The sequence below is a fragment of the Gavia stellata genome, chromosome 3 (genome assembly GCF_030936135.1).
Source record: "Gavia stellata isolate bGavSte3 chromosome 3, bGavSte3.hap2, whole genome shotgun sequence".
Lineage (NCBI taxonomy): Eukaryota > Metazoa > Chordata > Aves > Gaviiformes > Gaviidae > Gavia > Gavia stellata.
In genome coordinates this window covers 101,875,227-101,887,893 of record NC_082596.1, presented here as the reverse complement: position 1 = coordinate 101,887,893, position 12,667 = coordinate 101,875,227, and the positions used below count along the sequence as shown (strand labels likewise).

The 12,667-nt window shown below is 37.8% G+C and overlaps 1 protein-coding gene across 1 annotated transcript in view; it reads left to right on the top strand.

Annotated features, from left to right (window-relative positions):
* Nucleotides 1-10,767: 10,767 nt before the first annotated feature.
* Nucleotides 10,768-12,667, top strand: part of CDYL (chromodomain Y like) — a 92,277-nt gene continuing 90,377 nt past the window's right edge. The window contains exon 1 of the mRNA XM_059815668.1: nucleotides 10,768-10,839. Coding sequence (XP_059671651.1) covers nucleotides 10,768-10,839 — 72 coding nt within the window. The remainder of the gene's footprint in view (nucleotides 10,840-12,667) is intronic.

Here is a 12,667-nt window from a genome sequence, read left to right as displayed (position 1 = left end):
TGTCAGGTGAAAGCCTCTTTTGCAAAACGCCTGAAGTGATAAACTACTTTTTTATTTTAAAAATCAGACACATTCTTTAATGGTCTAAGTGCAAAGTTTATTTGAGATGTGGAAGTTGTTAATGTTTTTGGACTCGGATGTGGTCAAGCTCTTTTGCAATTTTTTTTTTTCTGAATTGCTGTTCGTTTTCGACAACTTTTGTCTTGTAATGAAATTTATAGCCATGCCTGAAAAATCATAAAATTATAAATAATTTAAATATAGTGAACACTAATTTGGGAAGTACGTAACTGCAAGTTGACCTGAAATGTTGGATATTAGGTAATTTAAACCCTTCTGTGAACTGCCCATGTTATTGACTGGGGGTTTACTTCTGTTTCATGGATATTTTCTTTGTAATTCGTGCCATACAATATTCTTTGATGCTGGTGAAATCCAGTGCCATTTGTTATACTTCTATTTTTCCTTCGGAATCTTGATCTTGTGTCTTGATCGAAAAAAGTGTAGCATCTATTTGCAATTGTTAGACTAAGTATGACTACTCCTGCTCATATGTGTCATGGTTCTTCCCAAATACAAATGAGAAATCTTCTTATAAATAATAAAAGTGAAGGTAAATTCTTTTTTTTTGTTTTGTTTTGTTTTTTAAGAAAAAAATAACTTTATGGATTCACTTCTTTTTTGTGGGATGAGTTTTACTTTTACTCTGGAGATCACCTCTGGAGAGACAGAGCCAGTGACTTAGGATTCAAAGATCGAAACCTTGAAATACACTAATGGGCTGGAAGGATTACTTTGTTGGTCTGGCTCTATATCCCGTATGTCATTTGTTCCCGAGCGTTTTAGAGGTTGTGGTAATGATGACCTGCTTTTTTTGAGGAGGGAGAAGATCTGAAGAAAATATGAAACTTTTATTGAAAAGCATTGAAGACACTCTTTTTTCTAGATGGAAAGTGAAACAAGTAGTAATGTTGCCAACCTCCATGGGTGAGGCGAATAACATAGTTTTGCTGTTTGTAAGTTTGATTCTTCAAGTGACAACATGTTAGTGAGATGGACAGACATGGAGAAACTGGTGAACAAGGCAAGTAAAGGAAAACACAAGAAGAGGTGCAGTCGGGGTTTTTTCCCCCAAAATTTGTGTCACTAGGCGTTGACATCTTATGGCATCTTTCTTCGTGGGTGCCTGCTGCCGTCTGTGTTACTGTGGCTTTTGGAAAGTCCTTTGTATAGCTGCTTGGGCAAATAGCAGGGCTACTTTCTCTTATAATGTGACGTTTGCTTTGTTTTACTGACTGATTCCCACCCAATGAAAGATTGTTGATTATTGGTTGGACTTGATGATCTTACAGGTCTTTTCCAACCTTAGTGATTCTGTGATTCTGTGATTCTCATCATCTTCCCTGGAGTAATTAGAAGTAGGGTACCCACCTCATTTAGAAGGTTCATTTGGAAGCAAACTATGTTTGCTTTCTCTGCAGTCAAATCACTCGACCTCCTCTGGCAGATCCTTGCAGTGATGCCTGGGATTGAAGTCATCCTGAATTGTGGTTGGCATGACAAATTTGTTTGATGAAATGTGGAAGTGATCCCATAAAAGTACTCCCCAGGACAACTGTGTGTTAGCCAGCAGGTCAGACATACCAAATGGTGGTTGGTAGACAGATACTAAAGCTGTGCTGAGTTTGGAAAAGTCTCTTTCTTATAAAATTTAATAACTTTTTTTGTACTAAGTGCAGTGGAAATATATTGAAGCTTGCTGCCTGTTGGAGATTGTATCTAATCAAACGACCAAGTGTTTCCATCTTTCCTCTGAGAATTACTGGTACAGCTGATGGTATACATGGCCCACTGGATCCACTTGCGTAACTGCAGTTAGGCTTGGGCCGTGATTGCTACTCATATCAAAACATTTTTTCTGGGTTTTACCAAGAAGCGAGTAAAACAATTTGTGCGAACTTTGCAAGTGCGCCTGTGCATCGGTGTCTTTTCTTCACTCCGTATTTCACCTCGACATTGCTCCTAAAACTAGCATTTTAAGGTGACTTAATTGATTTCTGTTAAAATATTACAGGTTAATATATTTAAAGTCCTGTAGTCCAAAATTATACATTTTGGTATGTTTTATAGAATGGAAAATGTCTTTTTTTTTTTTTTTTAATTCTTCAAGTGTCTTGCAAAATACATAGGTGTTTTTTTTATCCCCATGTCTAGTATTCTCAAGGTGATACTTCACTTCCAGTGATGATTCAGTATTTTTGGTTTTATTTTTAGAACTGGAGCCTTTGACATTAAATTATACAGATACAGTGAAATTACAAACTGAAACTAATTTCAGGAGCAACTGGCTGAAGTTCTATGGCCTTGCATTAGGCTATACGTCAAGTTTGATCGCCTAATAAGTAAGACCCAAAGACATGTATTCCATGAAAATTTAAACTTTGTGTATACAGTAGTGGCCACAAGTCAAAAAAAGTGATCCTGTGGGCTGTTCCTCAGCTACTGTGCTAGTTTTTTAAATGATAGAGTATGGAAAACTGAAGGAGAAATGCTGTCATTTAGTTGAAAATTTGATACTGCATGGGAATTACCCACTTAAAACCAAGGTTTGTCTCACAGCCCTAGTAACACTGCAGCGATCAGATCTTCATCATGTTTTGTGTGCATTTACTGGAAAGTTTAAACATTTGTTTTGCTTAAGTTAACTGAAAGGGTAAATCCATTATCTACAGTACACAGCTTCAAGTTTGTTGTAATTTCTTATGGCTATTTGATGAAAAATTGTTATTAACAATAAATTAGAATCGCCCGTTTGGGCAATAGCCATTTTTGCCCCATTGAAATGGGTTGTTTTTATTCAACCTGTCTTGCAGGAAGTCCAAAATGTCTTGGGATCTATCTTCTGCTGCTTGTTTCTGTTGTGCTGATTCCTAAGATCTTGGTTAAACATCAGTGACACTTGTTCATAAAGGGGGTCTTACAGTCATTGAGCTGTAATGCCTGAATCTTTCTGATTTTATTTTGACAACAAGTGGTGCAAATGTTATTGCTTGTTTCGGGAGAGGTAAAAGACAAAGACTTGCTTGACTAACACCAGCCAACTAAACAAGACAAGGTATTTACATCAGACCTGTTTGTGTTGCTTCCACCCCTTAGGAATTGTACATCTGACTTAAAATAGAGTTGAGGATTAGCTGTTCATCCCCCTTTGGTGACTTTCACTTCTTTAAACCAGAGCACGAATGCAAGAGCACTGCAGGAATGGAGCCACCACATTTAATGCAAGAAACTCGACTTTCTTCCATGTCCCTTGCCACGCTGCTTTTCACCAGCTTGACTTCTCTCTCATCTCCTGTCCCAGAGCTCTAGGCAGAATTGAGGAGGTCTTCTGCTGTCGCCGCCCCTGGGGTCCCCTCCGGCATGCCCTGCCCTCTGAAGTGCCGCTGGCCTGGCAAGGCTTTTGTGGCTGCTCCCAGAGTTCAAACACCCGCAGTCAAACGAATGGAATTCTGCCTGGGTCCTCTGTAGGACTGCAAATGGTTCACAGTTAAGGAGATGTTTTAGCATTTTCTATGCACAAAACTCTTTTGTACGTAAAAGTATATATCAAAGGTATATTAAGAAAATAGATTGATTTTTTTTTTTTTTTCTGTGTAACTTGCTTTGAATTGCCCATGTCCGTCAGGGAAAAAAAGGATGGGAGGGAGAGGAAGCAGGACAGGGGGGAGAGATGCCCCATCCACAAAGCATGTGAGGCTCTTGTAATTCTTACCATCACAGTCTCTGTCTTTCACAGCAGACTGCGATTTCATTTCTTGAGTTTTTTGGTCAATCAAAGATTGGCTAATGTGGTGCCAGTCACATTTCGAGTTACGGAATAATTACTTCCAACTTACAAGACTGTACTATCGCAGAAGGCTGCTTCCACTCTGTTGATGTTCAGTACCTCTTCAATGAGGATAAATTGTTGGACGCAAAGGACTTAATGAGACACGCCACAGCCCCTTGTTCCTCAGGAAGGCTGGCGTAGCTGGAACAGCGTCAGCGATGCCGTGTCCCTCTTTGACTTCTCAGTAGGTGCAGCTTCATTTCTTCCTGACGGCTGCAGCATGTCTGACCTGTGCCAAAGCGATAGAAAAAACAGGTTACTGACAGTTATGGTTTCATCTCTCTCTGATAAATACTCCACGCTTGCAAAGACTGTATTTGATACAAAACTTTGACAACCAGAATGACTTCTTAAATATGTGATAACTGCATGTGCAGATCTGTTGGCTATAACTGATATACAGGCTTATAATGCCACTCTTACTCTTCTGCAATAAACCCCAAATCTGGTGTTACTGGGCAATGTATTATTTTTTGGGTATCTGTTGGAAGCATGAGCTCCACAGACTGTATTTGCAAGGTGAAAAGGGGTGCCGAAGTCTCTTCCTGTTAACTACTTCTGTGCCCGTCAGGTTTTGGATGGCTGGATGGCATGTGTTAACCTTATTTGTCAATAAATACAGGGTTGTTCTTTTTGTTGTTTCTCTTTGAGTAAAACATTAATTATTTTCATATTAAACATACCAAGTGCTTTCTCTGACAGTATATTTTTAGTCCAGAAAATATCTTAAAAATGAAAGTTCTGTATTTCTAATTATCAAATGTATTCTCCAAAGCCATATATCTCTCTAAGAAGAGCTTTTATTTTTCTAATTTTTGATGGGCTTTTAATACTTACACACAAGAATTTTGTGTTCTTTGAAATAATTTCTTTGAACTTCTCTCCATATTACTTAGAGGAAAAGAAAATTGGCATGTTACCGGTCCAGTACACTATAAAGGCAAGAATATTTACTGTTTTCATAAACACCCTCAGAAGATTTACATGTGTCCCTTAATGGTGACCTGCTGTAAATCTTTTTCAAGGAATCTATGAATATGTATGAATACATAGAATGGATACGGATAAAAATTTTTTTAACCATAGATTTGCATTTTTAAATTATTTTGAAGCCACTTTGCTAGCACAAAATGCAAAATAAAGCAATTATTTACTAAATATCTTTTAACTAGATATTTGTTTTAGTGAATAATGAAACAAAGTACTGTAACAGCTTTGTTGTGATTCTTCAGTGAGGCTTCACATTTTACAATCGCACTGCATAAAATAAATTAGTACAGCTCTGATCAAATCTTCCTTCTTGGCCATGTTATGTCTGATGGTTTGTTTGTTTCATGTCTTTTGTGGGGAAAGATAAGGTATGTGTTTTAAGTGGCCTAACCACATTTGTAGTTGTGCCTTTCCAACTCTTCTGCCCCCACAGTTTCTGAAAGTTTCACAGCTTTTAAGTAAATTGAGTCTTAATGTTCAATCTTTGCTGATTGTCATAGTAGCATCTGAAAAATTAAAACCCAGGGGTTTTTTAGTATGAACAGGGAAAGGAGGAGTTGTACTTTTTTCTTTTTTTTAAAAGTGACTTTGGGATTTTCATTTTGCAGTGACATTTAAATACCTCTCTAAGCATCTCCACTTCCTGTATAACAGTGGTTTATGGAAATTTGCTTGGTTTAGGGAATAATAATAAAAATATTGGCTTTAGTTTTAAGATGCCACAGTTCAAAGCAAGTTATTGGAAGTATGTTGTGATGTATCTATCACAGAAAAATGTTAGGTGTACATTTTGTAAATATGTATGTAGGGGAACCACTGACGTACATTCTTCAGAGTGTTGAAATGAATATATCTTAACTCCAAAATACTTCCCTGACACTGTGATGTGTTGAATGCTGTATTCAGTGGATATTCAGAAGTCTATAGTTTTTGAAGTTCTTTCCATAAATTGCAGTTCTTCAATGAAACATCATCTTTATATTGACAACATTTTTGTTACCAGTAACAATGTAGATACAAAGGTACTAAAGGATTCAAAGTAACTTTGGGAAAGTTAGCTGGATTCTATTTTGGCTGCTTGCTACATCAGGCTGATTTGTTGTGGTTTGATTTCAGCACCTGATTTTCCCCAGTTATATGTATAAAATACAGCTCGTGCTAGCACAGTGTGACTCTTCCATCATATTTTAGTGGCTAGATCACTTACAAGGTTAAAACTAACAGACCTGGGATTGTGTCTCTAAGAAATAATAAGAATGTAAGACTATACATACTGACAAAAAAGATCCGTCCAGTTCAGCATCCTGATTCCTATCACAGGTCCGTAATGTCTTACTGTGGAGGGAAAAAAATGGGAAACATGGCACAGTGGTAATCACTGGGAGCTTCCGTGGCTGGTTTTGTTGGGACCAAGGCAGATTTCAGCCTCTGTTATAAAAGCCAGCACTATGACCTGAGCTCCCCAGATGTTCAGACCCCACCTTCATTCCCTGCGCACATCTGCCGGAGGGTCGCGACTGCAGGCTCGGGCAAAGGCAGGCACGTCTGTGGCAAGAGTGATGCCGTGCGTGTTTCTGTTGATCCTGGCAGGGCAGTGTAAGCGGGAGTAGGGTATGGTCGCCAGGTCGCTCACTCGTGTTGTTAGCACAATTGTTCATCGGGCTAAACTTTCATAATTTCTCTTCAGACAATGTTTCTAAACACTTGCTGGGGTCTTGTTCAAATGGTAGAGTTTAAGGCATTTGTACAAGTCTTTTCTGAGTCATAACCACTGAATACATTGCTGTAACTGAACACTGTATTAACTTGAACTTTAATTTTCAAGAAGAGGTTATTAGCATATGTGATCAAACAAAATGGAAACACCAACTCTGAGTGAAATCTAAAGTCATCGGCAATGTACGCTCTAGATACCTGCAAAGTCTTCAGTGGAGACTTCACATGCTTAAGGTCTGTATCCCAAACTAAGGTCTAGCTAACTGCTTTGTGTGAGTAGACTCCTAGTCTAGAAAATTTAGAGAGAGGAATATGGCCACAGAATAAACCAAATTGTAATAGTGCTTGTAATAATAATTCTAGGAATTAATCTCATTATTTGAAATGAATACTATTTTGTGAGTGTAAGTATAAACCATAGTAGATTGTAGTGGAGTATAATCTTTCTAAAATTATGAAGATCGACAGAAAGCTTTTCCTTAAAGAGAAAAAAATCAGAGATTTTTTTTCTCTGTAGGCTTTTTGCCATACAGTAACTCTATACTGTAACTCTTAGTTGGCCCCTCATGTTTTCAAGGCTGGCACATTTTTTCTCTCACTTGTTTGGGTCACAGATAAGGACCAAACTTGATCTTTGATTAACAGCGCTTTCTAAGAACAAAGAAACAGACAGAAAGTAAAAGCAATGATGTTTACATCAGACTGAGAGTCCTGAGCTTTTGTTCTTAGGGTACTTTTCTGTGATATTAGATCATACATATAGTTATTCTAAATAAATGTATTCAAAGCAGCTCGACGGTCAGTTGAGTGAGCATTTCCAGCTAAACAATTTCTAATGCTTTCTGAAAGTGACGCTGTAGAGCTTCTTCCCCTGGAAGACTGAGACATCCGTAGGAACAGCTCACCACTATCCTTTGCAGCTGAAGGAAAAACTAAATGTCCAAACATTCCCAAGGGCAACGGAAGTTTTAAATTAGTGCAGTTTTAGAGGAGTCAATCAATTTTCACTTATGATATAGTAAGGTCAGAAGTTTCCAAGTTAAAATTTAAACTGTCAGCGCACACCAGGTTGTTTATAGTGTATGTACGTAGCTACAGAAGGTTAAAGCCCAGCTTACAAGTTGTTTTCAAATTTGTTCTTTCCTTTATCTGGTTCACATGCTTAGTGATATGCACTTCGTGTTTTGATTTGATTGTACAAAAGGGTGCGTGTTGAGTGGGAGAGTAAAGGACACTTCATCTCTATTTTGTTTTCATTTAGAAAAAACATCCATAAGACAATGTAATATAGAAGTCTAGGACGAGTTTGTTATCATATGAGTTTTGAGAGGCATGACTTCCAGAGAATTAACATTGGAAAAAGCTGTATTTTTACCCAGGTCATCAAGGAATTATGATCAATAACAACAAAGAATTTTTTCTCAGATGCCAATGGCAAATAAGGTAGCATCCTGTTTCAAAAGTTCCATCAGTGTTTCAGATTCTATTTCATTCATGTTAGAGGCAACTCTCTTGTATCAGGGCAGCTCCTTAATTGATTTGTTTTTCCTTTCTCCCACATTGTACTCATCAGATCTCCTGAGATTTGTGCTTATTTATTTAAACTGCCCAAGAATAAAATATTAGATTCTGAATTATAAGATGGAAATTATTGTATTTAAGGATGCTTCTTTGAGATGTCACGTTGTAGGAGTGTTAAAACATGGAAGCCAGTGCATCAAGCAGTTGTTGATTTGACAGCTTATGTCCATGACTACAGAAACCCAATGGATATGAAGGATTACTGCTTCACAAATCTTTAAAACCACACAAAGATGGGATTCCTCATTTTTTCATCAGCAGGGTACACGTCATAGTTGTATGCAAACCGTGGCATGCTTCTCTACTTTCTTATCAGTAAAGATTTAATAGCAAGGTTGTTTGTCCTTTATTGGATTTTTTTTTAAAAATGCTTATTGAGATAAATCATTAAAACACCTTATCTTTAAAACCAATTTTTACAAGGATCAATTTCAATTTTAAGTTCAGTTTTGCCCTGAAACTGGTGCAAAGCAGAACAAGCATATTGAATAGGATGGTGTTTTGGAGGTTATCTCTGTGACATTAGTGGCAAAGCATGGATTTAGTGAGGGGATAGAATGAGCACTAGGACGTCATATGGTTTCTGTCCCCATGAATGTCAGGTCTTGATCCACCCATAGTGACAGATGAAACTTTACTGTTACTCATTTATACCTATTCCTATGTTATTTTCCTCCATTTAACCAGATAAAATTGTTATGCTCTAGTTCTTCGTACCTTTGGATACTCATGAAAAGCAATGAATGATGGACAGCTGTCAGTTAAGTTACAGTTAAAATAATGTGAGATAAATTTTTTTTTCAGTGCAAGTGAAGATCTTAGTTAATCATTCTTTACTGGTATTCATCTGTAAAATGGGAAGTTCGTGTCTCTATTGCTGTGTGTTATTTAAATATATTCAATATTAACTGAATTATTCAACGTTAAAGTCCTTACTCAAGTAATTACAACCTAGTTCATTCTAAATAATTTAATCCTCTGCACTTGAACATATATATCTCTAATCAAAGCTATTAAATGTAACAAATTGATTCCTTGCATGCACACAAAATAATTTGCTTTATTATGACATTCTTATTGTCAAGTAAAAATAATGTCCTTTGGCTTTTTTGCTTGTTCATGATGGATGTTTTCATAAATAATGGAAATTAATAACAGTCATTATTCTAAACTATATAGACATGGTTTTATTCTTTCCATTAGTAAAATAATGCTTTATTTGGCCCTTTTTTATTTTTCTTCTGTACACTTGTTTATATTTATGAAGCTTGAACTAAGATGTGAATAGAAGTGATTAATTTGGGGGAAGGGATTTTAGATCTTTATATGCTAAATAAAGTCTTAAAGTATACTGAGACATATTATGAGAAGGGGAAGAAGAAAGTAGTGGTTGGACTGTGGAACCATGTGATAATTTTATGTTCTGCTTTTCACTAAATTAATGCTCCCTTTTCATTCATTTGTCCCTTTTGTCAAACGCTTGAGCTCTACCTTTGCAGTGTCTTCCTAGTACCTGTCTCTCTTGTTTTCAGTCAAACCACCAGAAAAAATTTTTTCCATCCGACTTGTTTGGAAAAGGGCACTTTCAGTGTGGAATCAGTTGTCTATTGATTGTAAACTAAGGATGATTTTTATTTTTCTGAGCAAGAAACTAGAACTTTGTTGTGTAGTGGAAAAAAGGCATATCCTGCTAGAACTGCCTCATCTTTTGTAGAAGGATGGGTAGGCAGGGATTGTTGGGGAAAAACGGAGGATCTCATCATTAGGACACCTTAATGCTGTCTTGAAAAATGTAATTCTTGCTTTCCTCTGTAATAGTTACTCTAGCATTGAGCACATCACTCAGAGTGAATATTTCAGAGATGATTGCTAATCATTTGCTCATCTCCCTGACAAAGTTTGAATCCCTGAGCCAAAGCTCATCATCTCAGTTGATGAGAGTCATCCAGAAGGCCATTCAGACCACCTAAGTAAATTCCTCTAGAAGGTCATCAGACTTCACCCCCTTTCTCTACAAAGAGGTATAGAAAGGCTAGTCGGGTTAATTTAGTCAATTAAGTATACTTAAATGTGACCTCCTAAGCACTGAGGGTTTTTTTCCTTTTTCTACTGTCTTCTGGACCTGATGCAGGATAATACCCAACTTTTCATTCATTGCAGGCCTTCCCTTGGGACTGTAAACTGTGTTACTAGGTGAATGTTGTTAAAGGGATTGTGCTGTTGAAGTATAAAGTGTTCAGGCACAGCACTGAGCTACTATGGTGTAAGTTAAGGTTTATCTGAGTGACAGTAACTGATCAAGTTATGTTTTTAAACCGTAATTGTGTATTTTACTTCATTTTACATTAAATCTCAGAAGGTGTTTGGGTGGCAGTGCTTTATAATTGACTTCAGCAGGTCCTTGCTCTGACCACTCAGCTGTTCCTTCCGTTGAGCCACAACGGCAGCTTGGCCACGTGTTGAGAGGATGGAAAATCCACCTGGCATAATTAAAACCAACCAAACCAAAAACCCAGGCTCCAAAAATGTTTATTTGGTTGAATCAGTTCCTCAGTCTTGTTCAATGCATGGCCATACACATATTTGCCAGGATGACGAAGAAGGTGTGGAAGGTCGTTGGAGCTGTTGAGCCACCAAGTGATGTCCACAGAGGAACAGCCTCAGTGAGTGAGCCCTGAGACTGGGGGAAGAAATTTGTGTGTCATTACAGCATTTGTGTCGGTTTTCCTCTCTTTCCCTTAATATTTGTTTGAGTGGCGTGATGTTCAAAAGTTAGTTTTGAAGCATACTAAATATTAAGGTAGGAGACTATCTATTCCTTGTCCACTTTCAGCTGTGAGTCTGAGGGCTCTGTTCTCTACAGCTTAAGGAAATTTAAGTGCTGTGGGCCTTGCTTGCCACCACTGCCGTCTCCGGCAAGCCACTCGTTCTTCCCCCTTCCTTTGCACCGACACTGATTTGTGTTGCTGGGTCAGGTGAATGCCGTTTAGGGAAGCCTGTCTAGCTGAAGGCTGTCCACTGCTTTTGTAGAAATAGTTTTCTGGCAGTTTTCTGACTGACCCAGGTTGAAATCCAAGAGGTGCCGCTTCAGGTGAAGGAGCGGGAATGTATGACGTGGTTGAAGGGAGACAGAAGGCAAAACTGGGTAGATGTGGGGGGATGGTTGCAGCAATGACTTGGCTCTATTTAAAAAAAAAAAAAAGAATCCGTCAAACTGCATGTTTAATTTTCAGCTGGATCAACTCACCGGACTGACTTGCAGTGTGGCTGCACAGATTCTTGCCCTTGGCTTGTGCTGACCCACAGAGCCCGTGTCCCCGGACTGCACCTCGGGGTGATGCAGCACCGTGCAGGGACAGGGTGAGGAGCAGGGCGCTGAGAAAGGGGCTGCGCGGAGGGATGGGGTAATCGCATTCAGAGTAGAAGACTCTGCGCTGTATAGCATTAGTGGCTGGTTACACTTCCATTTTAATGTGAAAATGAAAAACTCATGTTTGCAACAATTTGGGATTCCAGTTCCTTCTCAGTGCTGGAAAACTGCTACTTACTAACATTTTCCTGAATTTTACATTAAGCATAGCGGTTACAAAGCTTGCTGAAACTTTTTGTTACTTTTAGTGTGCGATACAAGTAGTGAAGCTGCTGCAGCCCTGTAAGGTTGTCTTTTGCCTTTCCACCTGGATCATATTGCAATTATGCTCTGATGCTGTTGTGCAAACCCAGTCTGAAGACGCGGGTGACATACAAGCATAGTTAAAAGTATAATTTATTTCTAAGAATTCTGGTTATTCACTGAGTGGGCAGCGGGCAGGGAGTGGGATGGGACAGGATGTCTCCTTGTAGTTGAGCTCACTTTAAGCTACATTTCATTTAAAATGCTGATATTAATAAAGATTATTTTTAGCCCCTCCAATGGAATTAAAGTTCGAAGTACAAGTGCCGTCAGTATCTTTTGGGTAGAAGAACTTACACTTTAATTACTTTTGGTTTCAGTTTCACGGGCAGGAACAAATTATTTTCACTTTGAATATGTTTATGTGAAGGTGGGAAAACTGATAAGGAAAGTAAACTGTGTTGCTCTTTAACTCCTTCCAACATATAAGCAAAAACGGGTTAGTAAAGAATAATATCTAATAATACTAAAGACTACAAGGCTAATGCTGTATTATAGAAGGATTTGGAAACAGAGATAGTAATTCAGTCAGAATTTAGAAAGCAGCCAAGTAGTTTAAGTGCCCCAAATCCACTGTTCTCAGTTCTGTGTGTGTGTAGGCCCCTTATTTTGCTTATATTAAGTAAAAATATTGTCAATTATTTAGAAGTAGCTAATACTTAATTAAGAAATGTATTATTTCTAAATGTTAAATACGATGATAAAAACGCTAGTTTATGTATTCAGCATTTTAAAGACAATTTTCTTATATTAAAAAGATATAATATACTTATTACAAATATAGTCTGCATTTGTATGCAGTTTGAAAACATAAAATA